The 21,390-nt window shown below is 45.7% G+C and overlaps 1 protein-coding gene and 1 long non-coding RNA gene across 7 annotated transcripts; one reads left to right on the top strand and one right to left on the bottom strand.

Annotated features, from left to right (window-relative positions):
• The first annotated feature begins 337 nt into the window (after positions 1–337).
• On the top strand, positions 338–2,785 carry LOC123061380 (uncharacterized). Of its 3 annotated transcripts, none has more exons than XM_044484464.1 (3): positions 338–397; positions 1,122–1,751; positions 2,321–2,711. In XM_044484464.1, exons 2-3 carry the CDS (start codon positions 1,204–1,206, stop codon positions 2,388–2,390), a joined length of 618 nt encoding a protein of 205 aa, XP_044340399.1. In that variant the 5' UTR covers positions 338–397; positions 1,122–1,203; the 3' UTR covers positions 2,391–2,711. The 3 variants fall into 3 exon arrangements, with proteins under 3 accessions (XP_044340399.1, XP_044340398.1, XP_044340400.1); XM_044484463.1 differs by having other exon boundaries at positions 365–512; XM_044484465.1 differs by lacking the exon at positions 338–397 and having other exon boundaries at positions 1,198–1,751; positions 2,321–2,785.
• A 4,175-nt stretch (positions 2,786–6,960) lies between these two features.
• Positions 6,961–12,789, bottom strand: LOC123061379 (uncharacterized). 4 transcript variants are annotated; one of them, XR_006428964.1, is made up of 9 exons: positions 12,372–12,789; positions 12,131–12,191; positions 11,530–11,581; positions 10,944–11,051; positions 10,643–10,800; positions 10,508–10,567; positions 10,198–10,318; positions 9,578–9,660; positions 6,961–9,420 (listed from the first exon to the last, which is right to left on the bottom strand). It is a non-coding gene; the product is annotated as an uncharacterized lncRNA (long non-coding RNA). The 4 variants fall into 4 exon arrangements; XR_006428965.1 differs by having other exon boundaries at positions 6,961–9,660; positions 10,874–11,051; XR_006428963.1 differs by having other exon boundaries at positions 6,961–9,660.
• Between the last annotated feature and the right edge of the window lie 8,601 nt (positions 12,790–21,390).

Genomic DNA, 21,390 nt, shown 5'->3' with positions numbered 1-21,390 from the left:
TCTACTACAACAAGTTGTGCCCGACTCCGATGATGGAGGGGTGATGACGGCAGAGCGCCTTCGACTTGCTTTAGTGCTTGTAGTCGTCGCTAGATTGTTTATGGATCTGGATGTAATTTTTATTTCTGATGTTCGTTGTACTGCTATGACTGAAGATGAATAGATTGGAAGTTTTTTGAAAAAAAAAAACTTTGGACGAGGGCCCGAACCTAAAACGATCGTCTCCAGCGCAAGTCTCAACTAGGACAGCACCAACTGCCGCTGAGGTCCCGTCTCTTTTCCTACTCCAACCTCCTCCCCTCTTAATTTTTTCCCTACAATCAGGCTCAGATCCGATACCCCCCCCCCCCCCCCCCCCCCCCCCCCAAACCCCGCTGCGCCAATAGCTCTTCCCCAGGTCCGATCCGTTCAGCCGGAGCATTTTATTCGCCCACTGATTTAAACTTTCCAGACTTCTTTTTTGGATCCGAGTCGTGCCGGTCCTTAGTTTGGTTCTTCAGTGTATGCGTTAGGTGGGATCTTAGCTCGGTGCTGCGGATTTTCTTTCTTTTGTATTCTATGAGGACAAACTCAGTCAGGAAGCGGGAACATATCTTGTTGGGATTAGCTCATTATGAACTTGTTGTCAATCTGTATTTGCAGTTTCTTTATGTTTTTCTTTATGTTTTTTTTAATCTCTTTAGAAGTATGTTAGAGTGTGCGCTCCGGTTCACTGCATTTTTCGCATGGGATTGGCGGATTAGGTATGGCATATGTGTGGTACGAGTGAATCAAGAGCCCTTTAGGCTTCGATGCAGTTTGGGAGTACATTAGGCATGTGATCATGTTTAGGTGAACTCTTCAATTATTTGCTCAGCTAAAACTGGAGCGGTTGGATATAATTGGGAACCTTATCTGTTTCTTGATTGCATAGTAACCAACGAAGGGCCAAGACAAGAATGCCTGCGGCAGTAGAGATATCCATGCCCTGTTGACTGACATGGTAGAATTTATGTCATTGACTACTAGACAAAGCGATGTGCGGCTCATATTCTGCTACTGATTTACATTCATGAGACGGCAGTGTATATCTCCATTGCAAGTATAGTGAGCATTGAATCTGATTTTGCTTTCCCTTGCAGAACAATAGACTAGTCAATGAAGGGGAGGTTTATTAAGCAGAGCAGAAGAATATAGTTAATGGTTCCTGGATGAGAAGTGGAAATGCTACTGGCTGTGGAAGGAGGAGGTTTTTTCTCATCGTCAGCTTCAGGATACAGTCATGGCCTCGCTCTTTTGCTGCTTGGACGGAAAGAAGAAGAGAAGCCTGTCAAGGTATCACCATGGAGTCAGTACCGACTAGTCGATGGGGAAGCTGAGCATGTTTGTCATCTGGCTTCCACGAAAAACCAAGCTCCCCGTAAATGTGCTCCCTTCATCTGCTTCGGTAGCACTGCTTTGGAGCTCGAAGGGGCGTCTCCTCCGAAACTGAGTTCAAGCAACACTTTGGACTCTTTGGAGGAGCCATCCCGTTCAACAAAGAAGAAGGTTACCACTAATGGTTCCATAACTGGAGATGAGAGAAAAGGTTGTCTTAAGAGCAACTCAAAAAGGGATTCGTCAGAGCACTGTATAGTGGTGAGTGAAGGTGAAGAACCACGTGAGTCACTGGAAGAGGTGCAAACCTTGAAATCTGGTATGGAACGGAGAAAAGTTCAATGGACTGATACATGTGGAAAGGAGCTTTTTGAGATAAGGGAATTCGAAGCCAGGTACAATCTGAAAATTATATTCCCTTCTTTCATCATTACCAGCACAGAAATAGTATATTGTCGTTCGTCTATTTGTAGATTATAAATTTTAGCACATTTCTAGAAGCAGTTCACTATTAGTGCTATAAGTTGTCTGCTTTGGTGGAGTTGAACTTTGCTACTCCCTCTGATCCATATTAATTGGCGCAGCTTTAGTACAACTTTAAAGTTGTGTCAAAAATATGGATCGGAGGGAGTATCAAGTATCGTACATCAACTATCTCAAAAGTGCTTCCACCTTTGTTCTGATTTACACTCATTTATTCATATGATGCACCTCCTCCATGTTGATAGAGCTGATAGGTATTTATGTGTGTTTGTTTGAATTAATGTGAAGGTCAGTTTACTACTTTAATTGTTAATTGCAACCTTTTCAAGTTTATTGATTCTCTAACTGCAATCTGTATTGAGCATGAGTCCAGACACGTGCTTTATTGTTTTGTTGCCTTACAAGTCTTGTACCCACTGGTTGTTACTTGTTATAGCCATAATATTTTGTAAGTACTGAATGATTATGTTTCTTTCAACAGTGATGGAAGTTTGTCAGATGATGAACTGGAAAATGAGGGTTTCAGGAAATGTGAGTGTGTGATTCAGTAGATTTTTCATCTGCCAATTGAAACGATGGATAGCTGCAGCTTTTCTGCTAGGATATGCTTATACTGGCAACTTCTCAACAATCTGGGTGATACCTGTGGCTTGAAGTTAAACAAGCAAAGGATGATCCTATATGTCTGCTTTCCTGTTGGCTAGCTTGCACGGTAGGGTTGCAGTTTTGATGCCCGCTGTATCATATCAAGATTTGACCCATTTATTTATTTTCGCCTTCTTTTCCTTCCTCTGTGTTCACATGCTCCAGGTTGTAACATATAAGGCTGCTAGTAAGTGTTTTCAGTTCCAGGGATGTTGATTCCTGCCATCTTTGCTTTGCTTTGCTCCTCACATGTTAAGTGATGCCCTGTTAACTCTTTTCCTGTCAAGATGCTATTATCATTTGTTGATGATGGCTATTATTGTTAACTCTTCGTATGAAAGGTTTCTCGCCCAAGTGGATATCTTGGATGAAGTCTTTTGTCCGAGGAGGAAGTGTAGCTATAAAGGCAAACGATGATGTAAGACCTTATGTTCAAACGAAGAAGGGTCTTCGACAGGACGATCCCCTATTCATTAGGCTCTTCAACATCATATATGACATGTTGGCCGTTCTAATTGCTAAAGCCAAAGTATGCTGACGATAAGATTAATTTGCATGAGAGTTATTCTGTTTTGGACATGCCCAAGCTATGGAGAATCAATACACCGAGATTTTTGGTTGTGCCACTGATGAATTTCTATTTACGATTTTGGTATTCCTTTTCAAAACTTACAAATGCTGAATGGAAAAGGGTGTTAGAACGGTCCGAGAAAAGACTTTGTAGTTAGAAAGGAAAACATCTTTCTTCAGGAGGTCGCCTTAGACTGATTAACTCGGTGCTTAGCAGCCTTCCCTTGTACTCCCTCCGTAAACTAATATAAGAGTGTTTAGATTACTACTTTAGTAATCTAAATGCTTTTATATTAGTTTACAGAGGGAGTATATGGTGTCCTTTATCACTATACCAAGGGTTATCCTTAAAAAAATTGATTATCTTCGCTCTAGATCTTACTAGCAGAGTGGTTAAATGGAGCATTTTGTGCTGCCCTAGAGAGCAAGGGGGTCTAGGAATTCATGATTTGGTCATGAAGACTGCTGCCTTACCTAGCAAGTGGCTATTTAAGCTATTGACAACTGATGGAGTGTGGCAATAGTTGATATGCAAATAAGCAAGTACTTATGTAGTAAGCCATTGTCCAAGTCCAGTGGAGGGCTGGAGATTCACACTTTTAGGACAGCCTGGTGAAAGTGAAGCGAGATTTTTTCTGCTTTGGTACTTTCACGATAAAGGATGGCACCCAAATCAGGTTTTGGAATGACAAGTGGTTGGGTAATATACCGTTGTGGGAACTGTATCCAAATCTTTACTACATTGTAAGGCACACACAAACTACTGTGGCAGACATCCTCCAAACTCCCCTAGACTTCCTAGACTTGCCAATATTGTCCTAGACTTCCTCTAAACAAACTACAATGGAGGAGAGATCTTGTGGGCCAAAATTGGTAGTAGCATGGAATATTTACTTCCTAGACTTGCCAATATTGTCCTCACACATGATAAGATGCTTTTCGCTGGAACTTAACTCCTGATTTTGGGGGGGGGGGGGGGGGGGGGGGGGGGGGGCTCAGTGAAGTCTCATTATCTTGCTCTTGTGCATTGTGATGTTCCCGTATCAACAAAGGACTATGGAAAATTAGGGTGCCACAAAGTTAAGATATCCCTTTGGTACTTACGACGCAGAGTTGTTCTAACAGGGATAACTTGGCTAAACGAAACTGGCGAGGCGATAAAAATTGTTGCTTTTGTCACAAAGATGAGACTATTCAGCACCTTCTTTTTGGACGTCGCTTTGCACAGGCCGTATGGTCTATTATACAAGCGGCTGCAGGGTAGTTCCCATCTCAAAGTATGTCACATGTGTTTAGTGGTTTGCTATGGGGCACTAGGAAGGACCTAAAACGAGAGGTCTTGTTAGTGGCGACTGCTACTTGTTGGTCGCTTTGGTTATGCATAAATGATGTGATTTTTTGACAAGAATTTTTTATCTCCTCTACAGGTTATTTATTCAGTTACTCGCTCACTCGGTACCCGGACTATTCTTCAGAATTCGGGTTCTCAAGAGTTGGTTGCAGGTTTGCAGCAGCTTGTCAAACATTTGGAGCGGGTAGTCGTGTTTTACCCAGAAGCATGGGTGGCGGCCTAGTCTAAGGATTGACGATCCATAGCATTTTCATGTTATTCCACTTGTTATAAAACTCTGGTGTGTGTGTGTGGGTGGGTCATGTGCATCCTAATTATATAGAGTCCGGGAGTGATCTCAACATGATATTGTATCATCTTGATAATGATCTGATTTCAATAAAAGCTTCCTTTATTAAAAGAAACTGAAAAGAATGATCGATTTTTTTAAGTCGTGTTTCATAGGGCTCCGTTTAGTTAGCGGAAACCCGGGCAAAAACTGTCTTTCGTTGGAATTATATTGCATCTGAATTTGATCTTTGTTCCCCACCAAATATGAAAAGAAAAACCAGGTGTTACCTTCTGCAATTTGAATAGGATTGCTATGCAAGTGTCACTCTATTGCTAGGCAACACTGAATAGTGAAATGGTTTTAATTCTTAGGAACCTATTTCGACAAGGTGCTTAATAAAAAACAACACTTTTTTTCTCTTGGAACGGCTACAGCCTACAGCTACTAGTACATTAGAGCGAAACGACTCACAAAAGTCATACTACCGCCGATTCGCTACGCGCCTTCTCCAGCGCCCTCCTACGCCGATCCAGCATAAGTCCCACGAAGGACCCCGTGAGCTCCGTGCTGGCAAGGATCACCGGCACCACCAGCCTGCACGTCTTCACAGCGCTAGCGCTCCGTATCTCATCCTCCACATCGCGCATCCCCTGCACGAACTCGCGGTACATGTTCTCCACGTCGGAGTTGAAAGCGTACTCGGACACGGCGACCCTCGGGTGCCCGTGGCAGAGGGACTCGAGGGCGCCCTGGAGCAGGATGTGGCTCACGGCGGCCAGACCTCTCAGGGCGCCGAGGAACGAGGCCACCGTGTTCCTGTTGACCGTCTTCTTGTAAGAGTCGTCAGCGGCGGCGGAGAAGACGGCCGCATACGTGCGGACGGTCCCGTGGATGGTCTCGGCGGAGATCTCGCTGGGCGCGCTGAGGTTGAGTCGCGCGCTGTCCACCACGCGGGACGCCATGATGAGGGCCTTGTTGGCAGAGAGGCAGACCCGCGCCGACTTCGCCGTAGCCTCGGCGTAGAGGAAGTCGCTGTCGCTGGAGATGATGTCGAGGTAGTGCTGCGTGATTCGCTCCATCTCGTCGTGGAAGTGGTCGCCGGCGAGCGGTGGCTGTCTGGCCCGCGGCCGCGCGTCGCCGTTCTGAGCCCGGGCGAGCGCAAGGCGCGGGCGGGCAGCAGCCGTCTTCAGGGCCGGGAAGTTGTGCTCACGACCGACCGGCAAGATGAAGGACGAGGTGGTGATAACTGGCCTCTTGCTCGAGGATGCGGGGCAGGAAAACGCCGGTGAAAAGGAGGTGAGCAGCGCGGCCATGGTTTCGTACAGGCGAGAGAGACACTATCTACCTCGGGCAATTTCTTCGCCTGCGTTTCTGCTGCTGGTTGATTGACTGACTAGGGGTTGGGGCGCCACTTGAGAGGAAGTTTGTGCGGTGCTAGATTGACATGCGACCCTTCCACCCTCTTTCTTCTCTAATTGCTTGCAAACATGTACATATAGGTAAGGAACTTGCAATAGAATTTACAATTGATAACGAAAGAAACAGCCAGAGTACATTATAGGACCTCAGATGCGTTATATGTAGTAGTACATATAATCTAGAGCATAATTCAGTGAACCAATTCATTAGTTGAGGGTAATAAGTAATCCAAATTTAAAGGGAATGAATAAGCAATGTATACTATCTCTGTAAATAAATGTAAAACATTTTAGGTCACTAAACGTCTTGTATTTGTTTACAGAGGGAGTATGTTTTATTTAACTGAACATAAAACATCAGAAGCATTATGACAACAGTGAACAAGCCAACAAACCAGTTTTTGTGCAGAATTCAATAATGGTAATGGATACAGGTATGTAGGCATAAATTAGCAGCTGGGGATAGTGCTATCAAATAACCTCTGACAGGCTTAAGGAACAGTTTTTATCCAAACCAGGCATTGTAAATTATAAAGTACATGTATTCTGAACCATGGAATACACCCTGAGACAAATAGTGTTAAGAAAGCGCAACCCACAACGATGTGACTCGATTCTGGGGTGCAGCGAGGCCGAAGATGCAGACACCGCGTGTGCAGCTCCTTCTGCTAGGCCTCCAGCACGCGCACGCCGTGGTTATCCAGTCCAGCTGGGTGCTTCTGCCGAGTCGGCTGTTATATCACGCGTGTGTAGTAGGCCTAAGTATAACGGAAGTGACAGTAGAAGGAAAGATGTAACCGCAGTAATAAGCCCATATAAACGCATAGTAGATTGATAACCTATATGATCACAGATAGTTCAGGTGATTCAAGAGTAAGCCCCTTGTTCATCGAGAGATGCAAACAAAAGTTTTTACATATTTGTTCATCAATAGATGCAACATATAAGTATTCGTGGATTTAGACAAAATCTCCATACTCGTAGCTAAACAGGTTAAGTGCATATAAAACTACATTTGTGTATGAACTGCATCTCCCTCTCCACAGTACACATGCATGAGTGGAAACATCTGGATTTACCCTGTAACTCGAAGCAGATAGTAGAAAGCACTGAAATGTAGCAACAAAACTTAGGAGTGACTTAAGCACCCATAGTCTATACCAAAAGGGCAAAAGGAAGACTCCTAGATCTGTGCATTTAAACTGAACAATAAATTAGGGAAAATAACCCGAGTCTTTCTTAATTTGTGCAAGCAGAAAATGCTACATAGTTGGCAGTCAGGGTTTAGCAGCAATTGATTAAATTATTCAATATAAAACATGTCTTAATCTCAGACCATTAACATTTTGTCTGCCTTGACAACATGGAGGTATGTATCTAACTTGAAAGGCAAAACTTACTTAAGAAGACCATATCCATGCAACTAAAACATGAGCATATACCTGCATAGTAGCATAGTAGCATAAGCGCACCATTAGTACAAAAGAATTGGTCTTGTAAATTTCTTAAATCTTGCACCCTCATGAATTCCAACAAACATGTACAGAGTAGAAGATGATATATTTGCATTTGAAATAATGTTGGTAATGCATCTTACTTTATGCTCAAGAACACATGTGAAACACCTAACAATTTCGTTATGCAATAGGTGGCAACAAATTAAGCACAGAAGCACCATTATTGAGCCTCGGAGCAGAATTTCTATATAGATATAGGTAGTGAAAGAGATTGCATGCACTTTCACCATCTGGTTAGACCAACCAGACATAATTTTACGCTAAAAGATAATTACAAAGATGATTTTTAGTATAGCAAGCAAATTATTCTCATAATCCTTCATTGCGGGTTATCTACTTATCACATAAGAAACAACATGAAACAGGGAGTTCCATGTGGCCGGCGACCTTATGTTTTTACCTATCAGTGATTGTGCTTGTCACCGCTATTGCTCGCCCATAAATGCTACAGTCTGAAGACAACATATTAGATGAGCCGAAAATAGTTAGACGACTGTAATATCTACAATTAAAATAAGGATTTGGCAACCTGGGAATAGGTTTATACAAAAGGATAAGAGAAAGCTTTCCGTGAAAGTGGGATCTCACCTTTACAGTTGATACAAAAGGATGACCGAGTATAATATTTCTCTCGATCCTCGTCTCTGATCCTGTTGCAGACATGTTGCATTGCCACATACCAAGAGTGAGGGCTTTTGGACATATAACAAATATTCATCCTAATAGTTGAGGGCATAAACACCAGTTTGATGATAATACCCTTGGTGCGCCTCCTGAGCGGAAGCTTTGCGGTGCCAGGTAGGTGGCACCCATTTTAGTTTCTTTTTTAGTTTTTTTTAGAAAAGGAGGATGACCCCCGGCCTCTGCATCTAGGCGATGCATACGGCCACTTTATTAATTGTTCTCACAAGACCTTACAAAGTCATACAACAGTAAGACTAAAGCCACCGTCTAAGCAACAAACTGTCGCTACACCTATCCAGTTGATGAAGGGGCGCAGATAGCCTGGGCCTAATACCAAACAGACATCACAGCCAAGCTTAACATCTAAGACCTGAGACCCCAACCTAGCCACTTGCCGGGTCTGGGACTCACACTGGTCCGGCGTGCTCTCAGAGGCCGCCGCCGCCAACTGCCACCGCTCTATCTTCAGAACTGTATTGATGCATCAACCTTGCTCGGTCCAGCTATCGTCGACGCCACCACGGCGCCCAACAGCACCTCCTCCCTGCGCGCAAACAGCTGTACACGTCACGATCGCCACTGACACACCTCAGCGCCATGCTGCCACGTACTACCAGCCGACACAGCTTGAAGCCCTTGGAGGATCTGTCGTGCGTAGCACCTGCCGACCAGGCATGACCAAGCGTAGCACCTGTCGGTCAGACATGACTTGACATCTCCACCGAAGCTCCGTGCAAGACGAAGCCGCTCCACCTCCTGCCTCTGACTTCCAAGAGAGAAACGACACCGCAGTGCCGCCATCGTCCGGTCTGGAACACCAGATCCTAGGGTTTCCCCCGGAGCAATACGAGTGGGTCGACGGAAGTCACATGACGATGCCTTCATCAAGGTAACGACGTGGAACGCCGCCATCGCCCGCCGTCGGCTCGGTTTTCACCGGCAACTACGTCTCCCCGACTCGCAACTGGTGCCAGATGACGGATCCCGAGATCCGAACACCCAGCCTCAGGCCGACCACCTCTGACGGAAGAGATGACCACCACCGCCGGCTGCACTGGTCAGAACAGATCTGATCGGAGGTGCCACCTACGAGACCACCAGGCCCTCCACGCCGCCGTCGCCGATCTGAAGACAGCATGCACGCCACCGCAGCCGAGCCGGCCGCCGCCAACCGCAGCCGCCGCCGCCGCCCGAACAATCAGTAGCAACTAATAAGTTATCTCAAAGAGCCTGGCGCCAAACTTCATTAAAATACAAGGAAGACAGTGCTGCAAGTCTATACATAGCCTCGGAGAACATGATTCGGAACAAGACAAGCAGCTTGCAACTCTCCAGGATACCTCATCAATGATAGCCTCAAACTCCCTGTCGGCAAAATTATATTCTGTCAAAGATCATGACATTGTGTTCTTTTCAAAAATTTCCATGTATTAATATCAACCTGTGATGAGCTATAGATATCTACCAAATAGAATTAAGTTTCGGAAAATAAGAAACTGAACTGACTACTGTCTATTTGGTCTTGTCCAGCTCAATAAGAAAAATATGAGCAAGATAATGCAAGATTTTGCTCACGCTGCTGAATGTGATGATGCCATGGTAACTACTACAATGATTAATCTCGACTGGGTACAAAAATAATGTGAGGACTCATTCACCAGATTGCAGATATACAAATCATAGGGACACCTTAGTGCTACAGCTTAATCATATGTAATAATGTTGTCACTATCAATCATCTGTTCTTTGCAAGAGGCATCAGAAAGACAAAAAACAAAGCTCTTCGGTGTTTATTTAATTACACTGGTTCAAACGATACTTTATGGAATAAATATAGATGCACACACAAAGAGCCAAACATTTATGTTTGAAGAGCCAGCCTCGCATATAACAAATACTTACAAGATTTTTGTCTATCTTCTCAAACTGGCCAAAGGAGAGCTATACTCTGTCTTGTCACTCCTTAGAAACATCTTCAACTTTCTCTAGAGCTTCCATCATCATAGCTTCAACACCATATCATCTATAGGTCCACTCATGTGAGATGTGTAACAGGTAAGAGACGTTCAGACAAGCAATACTGACAAATATTCATAGAAGAAAACAGTTTTTACAGCATAAGCATTTCTAACATGTTTTTATCTGGCCAAGCATTAAGCATTCCTGATAGCATATGAACAAACAAAGTATGCTGATTAGGTAATGGGCGTACTTTTTTCCTCATTGTACTAACGGATAGTAACTTTATTTCTTCGAGAATCAGAAAGAAGATCTGCCAATTTAGATACTAAGGCATTAGTTCAAGTAAAACAGTCCTACTGAATCAGCACAAAAAGTACATGATTACCTCAAATTTGTTAGAACCGTACATGCCAAAAACGCTTTCTGCAAATACAATATATACAGAACTTGGTTCCCTTTATAGTACACATGCCTGCAAGCTTAGCTGCTTGAATTTGTTGGGAACTGGCCTAGTCAGTCAGGCACAACTCTGCATTATGCGGCCTGTAAAAAGAACAAACAATGAAAAGAGCCAGATAAGAAAATCAAAAGGCACAACAGTGTTGTAGATGTTTACTCCATCAAAAGGTTTGTCGCTGGAGATGTAAGGTTAAATCCACATGGAGAAAACACAGAAAAAATAATACTTCGCCAGCTGCATCACGGACGCGGACTTGAGCAGTGGTAGGAGTGCCGAAGATGGGGATGGAGATGAGGCACAAGGGGCAGGCCGACGTATGCCTGGTCAATTGAATCTGAAGGAAAATGACTATTTCGTATGGATGTATCGAGAATTAAAGGATGTACTACATAAATCAAACTTTTCATCCAGAAAATAAAACCATACAATCTTGTGCTAGCTTGCTTATCACATACAGTTAAGGTGCTAACAAATAGTAATTCTTTTGTTGTCATGTGCTTGTGAGACACACCTTTGTCTAGTAGGTTCATTGAGAATAACAGCCGAAATAAAAATATATGGCTTCAAGAAGATTTCATGAATAAAGAACCTCTTATTATAATCGATGGTAGAACCCAATACTGAATAGGTTGTGACACTAAGTTAGTCCAAGCATCTTCCTGTTAGAAACATCTACAACATTTGACTTCTAAAGTTCATAATAGCTCACCAATCTAAGAGGAAATCCATTTTTCAATCTACCATTGATATGGTTTAATTTGCAATTTCTAAAATTAGCACGTATGTAGTAGACAAAAAGTTGGACAATGTACCTAATCAGAACTAATCTTCAAGATTTGAGGCGCCAAATTTCTCCTGGAAGACCTGCCATTTGATAGCTAATTAGTGATTAGCATCTATGAAAAATGAATATGGAGCAGCTCCAGCGTAAACAGGGATCAACAATAAGACCAAAAAAGAATAACTATAATTTCACATGGCATGATTATAACAATAATATATATTGTAGACTTGTTTCAAGCTCCTTCCTAAAAAATAACTATATTAGATGGTGTCCCAGATTCAACAAGTGAATGCTAAAATTAGAAACAACTGGGCATAGTATTCACAGAATACTACAAGGTTGAGCTGTAGCTCACAACTATCCCCACGTGGACAGAATATTCACATGATCTGTGCAATCATGAACAAGGAATGCAGAAGTTGAATGATGTTTTTAAGCCAAAAGAAAATGCAGGTGAGGACTAATAACTTCTGTGAGGTCGTGAGATCTGCCTTTGCAAGCAACCAGAAGAGGTTTGCACCGAGTAATTGCATCAGTGCCATGACCATGTCAGCTCAATCCCATGGAGAGATGACCAGTGCAACACATGAAAATAACCTAGGCAAATCAGAGAGACAGAGAGAGATCACCTTGTTCTTCACTCTTCCTCAAGATCCTTCCTCTTCTCTTCTTCATCCGATCCGCACACATCTTGTTCAAAAAAACTCAAATAAGAGAAATCCTTAATATCACTGACCATCGGTCAAAAAAGAAGAACATGTACTCAATAAATATAGATCAATAAAGCATACATGGGGTAAAGAACCACATGGAGTACCCTGCTTCCAATACGAATCCAACAAAGAGAGAAGAGAGAGATGGGGAGGGCACCTTGTCCATGGCTGCAGCAACAGGGCCAGAGCAACTTGTCCATGGCGTTCTCAACGGAAACCATCGCTTTGGGTGTGCCGGATCTGAGGCTGCTTCGGATTCGGCCTGCTGCTCGATCTGGTGCGAGGGAGAGGGGAGGAGCTCGCTGATGGTAAGGAGAAGGTAAGGGGAGGAGAGAAGGGGTGGGCGTTGGGGAGGGCGTGGGTGGTCGCGGCGGCCGCGGCGAGGTCGCCAGTGGCGGCGGCAGATGAGGGAAAAGGGAGAGGAATCCGGCGATGGGGACTGGCTGATTGGGAGCTGGGCCGCTGGGCCACTGGTCAATCCCTTTCTCTGTTATTTTCTCTTTTCTTCTCAACGAAGCAAACGTTTTGTCTCGTAGTAAATCTGACGTGGACCACGCGAGAGATTGCCCTTGAGGCTGGTCACAATGGGCAAGAACATAAGCTAGTAACTTCACACTTCCCTAGACTATGTTACTACCTCCATAGTGGGTAGGAACATCCATGTAGTGTCATGCAACGATGTATTTATTAGGTTATAGACTCATTGTTTCTTGGAGTGTGTGATGTTCCGGTAACTTAGCTAGTTACCACAAGCACCTCTCTCTTCATTAAATACGTGCCACATAAGCAAAGTTGTATTGGAGTGTGTGATGTTACTCCTAAGTTCCACCCCACTGTGACCAGCCTGATGTACACCTTATTGTTTTAGATTCTTGGCGTTAATAGTACTGCTGGAGCGCTACATATACTGTAATTACAAGGAGAGCAACTCCGACTCGGATCATTAATCCGTTGTATCCCTATTTATAGTAATCCTACCCGGACAAGAGCGCGTCCTTTTTCCCCATACAAATGGCGCTTCTTTTAAGTGGACGATTTTATTTAAGTGGGTGTGTTTAGGGCATATTTAGATGTGCTCTAGTTATTGCACATCTAAATGAGTGAATCAAGTATAAAGAGGAAAAGAAAAAGGAAAAATATCCACACGAATTTCAACGTAAGATCAATGACATAGGACTTAGATGTGCAATACTTATGGCATATCTAGATGTGCTTTAGCAAAACTGTTACTTAAAATGTACTAATCCGCTCCACAATAGATTTTGACACTATACCAGTGTCAAAAATGCTCTTATATTATGAGACGGAGGGTGTAGTATTAAGGGATACAAAACAACAAGAGCAACATTTGACCTATGTATAACTAAATGCACACAATTAAATGACAAAAGTGCGTCTGTGAGGACAAGCTGACGCGGGCCACTTTTGGAAGGGGGTCGGGCCTTCTCCTGTGTTGTAAGTGGGGATTGGGATTGATTGTGTGCTGTGTGTCGTAATAGAAAGAATAGTCCTGTGTCGTAATAGAAAGAACAGTGCGACTGTGGCAGTAATTAATATAGTTGAGACCGTGATACGCGAAGGAGTGAGAAAGTTGGAGATACAGCCAGGGGGTCACTTTTGGAGGGGCCACCGCGGTCGGTCACCCGGGCTGTGCCCCCTCCGCTGACCGCATTGGTGATCAGCGCTCCCGACCAATCAAGCGAGGCTGCCATCCCCCGTGGCGTGGACGAGGCCGTGGCTCGGGACCGTGCTCAACCCGAGAAGGAGACAGCTGGGACCCAGGAACAGACTGTACCCGTGGAGGAATTGTTTAAGGAAAAGGAGACAACGCTGGCAGTGGAACCGCCCGCATTCCAGGAGGGGCATGCAATGGTTGGTGGAGGGCCCCGCGTCGATGGGAGTCATGCAACCGTGCATGCAGCAGTGACTAGTGGGTCACACGTTGATGGGAATCATGCAACGGTGCCATGCAACCTTGCACTCGTGGAGCTGCCTATCCAGGACCCGGCGGGTTCAGGAGAGGCAAGGGCCGGGGCGGCCGATCCAAGGGAGATGGCTGTTGTGCAGGATGCTGTCGTGCAAAGCAATGGAAGTGTGGTGGTGGCCGTGCTGACGGCTTCGGGGATGACGCCACAGGAAGCAGTGGCTTATGGTAGACTCAAGGCCTTTTGTTCACACATCATGAAGAAACTTGCGCCACCGATACTCAAGGAGATCCAGGCTTCCTCACTAAGGCCGGAGGCGGAGCCTTTCACACCCAAGCGCACGACGAGGGCAACCAAGAGAACTGTGACGCTGGGCTCTTCGACAGCCACATCGACAGAAAACGTGCTGCTCAGGACGCTCGGCCTGGTCCCGGAGGATCTCCAGGTGGACGACTCGGCGGTGCAAGAGCTTAAGACCTTATTCGACCCGCCACTCCGAGAGCAGCATGTGCGCGTCATAGCGGCGCTGTTTGGCAAGGCCATGCCAGGGCAGATGCCTGGAGCGGGAGGGGTCTCGAGGATTGGTGCACACTAGTTGTGAGTGTTAGGAGAAGGGAGAGACTTCGGTTTCCATGGATGTCAACCCAGTGGTAACTTGCTAGAACGTTCGAGGCTTGAACAATCCGGCAAAGAGGAAAGCGATGAAAGAGTTCTTGGCTTCGGTGAAGCCTAATCTTGTGTGTCTACAGGAAACAAAATTGGAGGTTGTAGACAAGCTTCTTCTAATGCAATGTTGTGGCCCGTCCTTAGACGGCTTTGCTTACTTGCCGTCAGATGACACGAGAGGGGGGGGGGTCTACTTGCTTGGGATACCACGGTACTGCAGGTAGATCGTATCCAGAGGGATACTAACTTCCTCACGGGATTGGTACACCATAGAACAGGAGAGGACCGGTGGATTTCGGTGGTTTATGGCCCCCAAGGGAACGTGGCAAAAACACAGATCCTGGAGGACTTGGCGGCCAGGCACGCTTTCTGCCCTAGACCATGGATGGTGCTCGGTGACTTTAACATGATCTTGCGTGCAAACGAGAAGAGCAACATTAACAAAACCGCACGATGATGAACAAATTTCAGAGCTTTGTCGATTGTACCGAGTTGAAGGAGCTTTACATGCATGGGCGTCGGTTCACCTGGTCGAGTGAAAGAGAAAACCCAACTCTCAGTAGAATAGACAGGGTCTTGGTTTCGGTTGATTGGGAGCTGGCATGGCCATATTGCTTACTCCAAGCCCTTTCTACGAGTGTCCCCGACCACGCGGCCTTGCACATCACCACCAGTGTAGCTTTTTGGCCCAAGAAACGCTTCCGTTTTGAGGCTTTTTGGCCCAAACTGAGGGTTTCGAACAAGCAGTCAAGGATGCCTGGGTTTGTGACCCAGCGATAGTGGACCCTTTCAAGAGGCTTGACGCACTATTCAGAAATGCGGGAGCAGCGCTTCAGGCCTGGGGTCAGAAGAAAGTGGGTAACGTCAAACTTCTGATGGCGGTGGCGACGCTGGTCATCCTTTGGATGGACCAAGCAATGGAGTCAAGAGGGCTCACAGAGCTAGAAACCTGGCTGAGGCGCACTCTCAAGATGTCCCTGCTCGGGCTTGCCTCATTGGAGAGAACCATCGAATGACAGAGATCAAGGCATACATGGATACGAGAGGGTGATGCGAACACCAAATTCTTCCAAGCGGTGGAAAATGGTAGGCGTGCGAAGAACTTTATTCCTCAAGTGCGCGTGGGCAGCGAGGTAGCAACAGAGCAGGGCCGCAATGAGGAAATATTTGCGGATGCCTTCCAAAACCTCTTGGGTACAGATCAAGCGGGAAGGCACACTTTGGACTTGAGGTTTTTAGGGATGGAAGAATTAGACTTGTCTGATTTCGAAGGCATCTTCTCGGAAGAGGAAGTTTGGAACATCATCAAAGAGATGCACCCGGATCGAGCACCTGGCCCGGACGGCTTCAGCGCATTGTTTTACCAGAAAGCATGGCCTATTATCAAGAACGACATCATGGCAGCTCTGATCAAGCTCGCAGTGGGTGATAGTAGGGGTTTTGCCAAACTGAACCGAGCGCTTATTGTGTTAATTCCTAAGAAACCAAATGCGATGGAGGTTGGGGACTTCCGGCCGATCAGCTTGCCGCACAGCTTCTCCAAGCTTTTTTTCAAGCTGCTGGCAAATAGAGTTCGCCGGCGCATGCCCGACCTGGTGGGAGTGAACCAGTCGGCGTTCATTAGAGGAAGAAGCCTTCACGATAACTACTTGTTCGTGAGGCAAGTGGCGATGAAAATTCATTCCAGGAAGAATCACGGAGTTTTCCTCAAGTTGGATATCATGCGAGCATTTGATTCCCTCTCCTGGACGTTCTTGTTTGAAGTGCTTTGGGCAAAAGGATTCGGCCCCCCTTGTCTTTCGAGAGTGGCAGCCCTCCTGATGACCGCGAGCACGCGTGTGCTGGTTAACGGAGTTCCAGGGAGGAGTATATGGCATGCCAAAGGGCTCAGGCAAGGGGATCCGGTCTCCCCACTACTGTTTGTGATTGCTATGGAGGCGCTTACGGCGGTCGTTGCTAAGGCCATGCAGGAGGGTGTGTTGAGCAGCTATACAGGCATTTCGGCGATGCAAAGATTGTCTATTTATGCGGATGATGTCGCCCTCTTCGTGAGGCCATATAGACTTGAGCTCGAGTTTGTTAGGAGAACGTTGGATATCTTTGGAGAAGCATCGGGACTCAAGGTTAACTACAGGAAATCTTAGGCTATCCTCATTACCGAAGACCCTGATGACAGAGTCAGAGTGGAGAGCCTGCTGCAATGTGCCATGGGTGAATTCCCTTGCAAATACCTCGGCTTGCAGTTGGCGGTGAAGAAACTTACAAAGGTGCAATGGCAACCGTTGTTAGATTAGGTGAGGAATTTCATTCCTGCATGGCAGAGAGGCCTCATGCAACGCTCGGGAAGGCTAGTACTTGTGAAGTCCGTGGTGGCGGCTAGGCCAGTACATCATCTACTGGTCATGAAGGCACCGACTTGGGTCCTTGAGGACATTGATAGCTGGATGAGAGCATTTTTCTGGGCAGGGAAAGATCGAGTCCATGGGGGTCAATGCTTAGTAGCATGGAACACAATCTGCAGACCCATGTCTTATGGTGGACTCGGTGTGAAGAATCTTCAGCTTCAGGCAATCGCACTCAGAGTGAGATGGGAATTGCTAAGACGTACGGATCAGCTCCGGCCCTGGCAAGGATTGCACATGCTGGTGGATGATGATGCGAGGCGGGTGTTTGACAGTTTGGTGAGCATCACGGTTGGCAAAGGGGACAAAGTCTTGTTCTGGAGAGATAGGTGGATACACGGGTTCGCAGTTAAGGACATCGCGCCCACGCTGAACCAAGGAGTGAGCGCTAAAGTAAGGAACACAAGGACGGTGGATCAGGCCCTACAGGAGGAGAGTTGGACGCATGATGTGCAGCTCCAGTTCTCGTTCGGAGCACTAATTCAAATCATGCACCTGAGGCATGTGATAGCTTCGGTGCCGAGAGATGAGCATGCTGAGGATCGCTTCACTTGGCCACATGATCGCTCGGGTGCATATATGGCAAAATCCACCTACACCCAGCTTTGTCAGGGTGAGATCCGTTCCCCCATGGCCAATGGGATCTGGCGCAGCTGGGCACCGCTAAAATGCAAAATATTCGCTTGGTTGGCAGTGCAACACAGATTGTGGACTTCGGACAGGAGGGCGTGGCACGGCATGCAGGACACGCCTTCACCTTGTTACATGTGCCTGCGGGAAGAGGATAATGCGGAGCACATTTTGGTCTAGTGCGTCTACGTGCGAGAGGTTTGGCATACGTGCTTTGACACGCTACATCTGAATGTGGTCGCACCGTCCGTGAGCGACACATTTGCTGAATGGTGGTTGATAGTTAGAATCACTTTTCAAGGCAAGGACAGGAGGGGCTTTGACACGTTCGTCATCGAAGCGGCTTGGTCACTTTGGAAACAGAGAAACGCTAGAGTTTTCCGCCGACCGGAGCAAACCAAGGGACCAGGAGAGTTAGCTAGTTGGATTATCGAGGAGTTGGGAGAGTTGAAACGTGCATGTGTAGGTGTTGGAGGATTAGATAGATTTGTGAGTTGACCTTAGGTTTTGTAAGGTGTGGGTGATACCGACGACCGATGTTCGCATCCGTCGCATGATTCTTGTAATTATCGTGTTCTCTCTTCTATAAAAAATATGGTATGCCATTGGCATACTCTTGAAAAAAAATTACGACACACAATTTTTTTCCCTCCTTTACATATCATTGACCTATTGATGTGGAGCATCCCACCGACTTCGCCATGGATTCGCCGCTAAGACCAACTGAACCTTGATAAGAGCTTATGAATAAGCTATACGAACCATGCTAACTTCACTCATGTTTGATCTATCCTTATATTTGAATGAGATATAGGTTCTATCTCAAGCAGACACTCGATGCATGCTTGGATACCGGAAAGAGGCAGCGAAGGAAGCTCAACTCCCAAGCAAGGAGTTGAGACTCGGAGAAAAAATCAAGGAAGAAGAGATGTGCAAAAACTGCACTACCAAACAGTCCCACCGGCTGACCGGACAGTCCGATGAATATTAGCCGACCCTAAAATATTTTTATTATGGCCTGACAGAAGAGCTGATAGTTTGGTGGTTTTGTCCGAAAGTGCGGCACCAAATTAACTACCGGGCAGTCCGTCCCCTATAATGAACAATCCGACACTGCAGAAATGCCACCGAATGAACCCCACTAGAAAATCCAGAAAACACTGGATGAAACTCTAAATGTATATATTCCAACTAGACAGACCAATAGACTGTCCGGTCATTTCATATGCAAGACCATCACAAAATCCACTATTATATTGTCTGAACCAGACTGTCCGGTCGGGCGCTGTCGCCAACAACCAGACACCTGGGCGCCCTGGAAGTTTGCACCACCGGACTGTCTGCCCCATGTCCGCTAGTACGCGCACAGTTTTTAGGCAAGTGCCCATGTATCTCTCCTCCCATGTACCCTTTCATTCCTAGACTATATATATACACTATACTCCTTCTCATATCTAAGGTTAGCAAAGTTGAGACAAATACCTTTAGATAACTTTGCTTACATTTCCCTTAGAGATCAAGACCTCTTTTGGGAGAAGACTTCTCAATTTAAGACCTCCTTTTTGTGGACCAGGGAAGAATTATCCTCTCAAGGCCACCTCTCTACTTATGGATTTGAGCAAAAACTACCCCCAACAATCAATTTTCCTTTCTCTACAAATGGTGGATTTTATTTACTCAAATGAAGCATCAAGTGAATACAAACATCATGAGCACACACCCGGCCTTTGCATAGTTAGGATGCACGCGTGCGCGCGCGCGCACACACACACACAGAGAGAGAGAGAGAGAGAGAGAGAGAGAGAGAGAGAGATGCATCGACAAAAAACAAAGTCATACAAGACCAAAGCCATGCCTAAGCGAGGAAAAGGAAAAGTCGCCAAAGTGACTAAGACAACGATCAACAAACTACAGCAACGACCATCTCCGCATGGACTATCTCTTGACACCACAACGATAATGATGTTCCTCAACAGCAACACCTTCGGGAAGGGATCGACGCTCAAGTGCCATCGTCACAGGATCCAACCATCAAAGGCTAGATTCTTGGTTTTCACCCTCAAGAACAAGTCCGAACATATCCGAGCAATGCCTTCAACAATGTAACGATGCAAAAACATCAACATTGCCAGGTATAACCCACTCGAGCCAGACCTAGGGTTTTCACCCTATAGCTAGCTCGAGACCGGGTACTCAAGAAACACCACCAAATCAAAGTCAATCATGTGTTATCGCCACCACTTTTTCACGACCCGAGCAGCTACATGCGCTAGGCTAGGAATTGCACCGCCGTCGCCGCACAACCATGTCCTTTGCGTCAAGTCGTCGCCCATAGGTTGCAAGCCATTGATGTGACAATGACGACGATGGCAAGATGGGGCAAGACGTATAGCACCATCCCACTCCATAGCCGCACTTTTTCAACTGGTCGCCCTTGTTCCCGCCGCGCCATTGCTGCTGCTGACTAAGCCACCGACCCATCCCTGAGCCATCGCCTAGAGGAGCAACCAGAGGATCGCACCGCATCCTGGTGCCTTGTGCTTGGCATCAGTGGACACAACAATAGGAGCAGCTGGAGCTCATCCTCACAGAGCACACATGAAACAAAGACGATGGAATGTCAGACGAAGAGGAGGAGGAGCAGCCATATTTGTTGGATCTCACGTATCTTACTTTGGCTTCTGATTTAGGCAAGCTTGGGGTTGAACCTTGTTCTTGTGTGTGTTTTCCTCTTTAGTGTTTCTCTTTAGGGCCATTTGCATTTTTGTCCCTAACTCGAACCACCTAATCAGATATACCCCTAATTCGAAAGCCTGCTCAAATTTGCCCCTCCGCCGTTAGGTGCCCTTATAGAAATGCCCTTCTGCGTCGTTACCGTCCGGTCAAACAGATTTGACCGTCCTAAAAAAATAGCAAAAAAATCTAAAAAATCTAAAATTTTGTGAGATCAAAGATACTCATGTTCTCAAGGTGTGTGCAAATTTTCATGCTATTTGGACATTCCAGGAGCTCGTGGCAAGGAAAAACAGTTAATCTGCACGCTTGTGAACAATAAATTTGAAAAAAAAATAGCAAGAAAATTTTAAAAAATATGAATTGTTTTGGCATCAAAATGGCTTGGGTGCACAAGGTGCTTGCAAGTTTTTGTGATCAAATGACATGCGAGGAGCTCTAGCAAGAAAAAACAAAATAGTCATTTTTCCAAAGTTTTTTCCCGAGCCAAATTTTGTTTTTTTCTCCACAAGCCCCTCCAATGTCCAAACACAACAAAAATTTGCACGCAGCTTGCAGACCCGAGCCTCTTTGATGCCAAAAAAATTCATATTTTTTTTGAATTTTCTTGCTATTTTTTTAATTTACTATTCACAGGCTTACATATTTATTGTTTTTCCTCTGACATGAGCTCCTGGAATGTATAAACAGCACGGAAATTTGCATGCACCTTGCGAACCTGAGTATCTTTGATCCCACAAATTTTCAGATTTTTTAGAATTTTTTTGCTATTTTTTTCAGGACGGTCAAAGCCCTTTGACCGGCTTTGACCTGCTTTGAC

Source organism: Triticum aestivum, chromosome 3A, assembly GCF_018294505.1.
Source record: "Triticum aestivum cultivar Chinese Spring chromosome 3A, IWGSC CS RefSeq v2.1, whole genome shotgun sequence".
NCBI lineage: Eukaryota > Viridiplantae > Streptophyta > Magnoliopsida > Poales > Poaceae > Triticum > Triticum aestivum.
The sequence above is the reverse complement of the archived record's forward strand: the minus strand, read 5'-3'. Positions and strand labels throughout refer to the sequence as shown.

Coding starts and splice junctions, on each gene's coding strand:
- LOC123061380 (XM_044484465.1), top strand. CDS start 1,204: ATGCTACTGGCTGTGGAAGGAGGAGGTTTTTTCTCATCGTCAGCTTCA. Junction 1,752..2,320: donor ATAAGGGAATTCGAAGCCAG/GTACAATCTGAA, acceptor TTCTTTCAACAG/TGATGGAAGTTTGTCAGATG.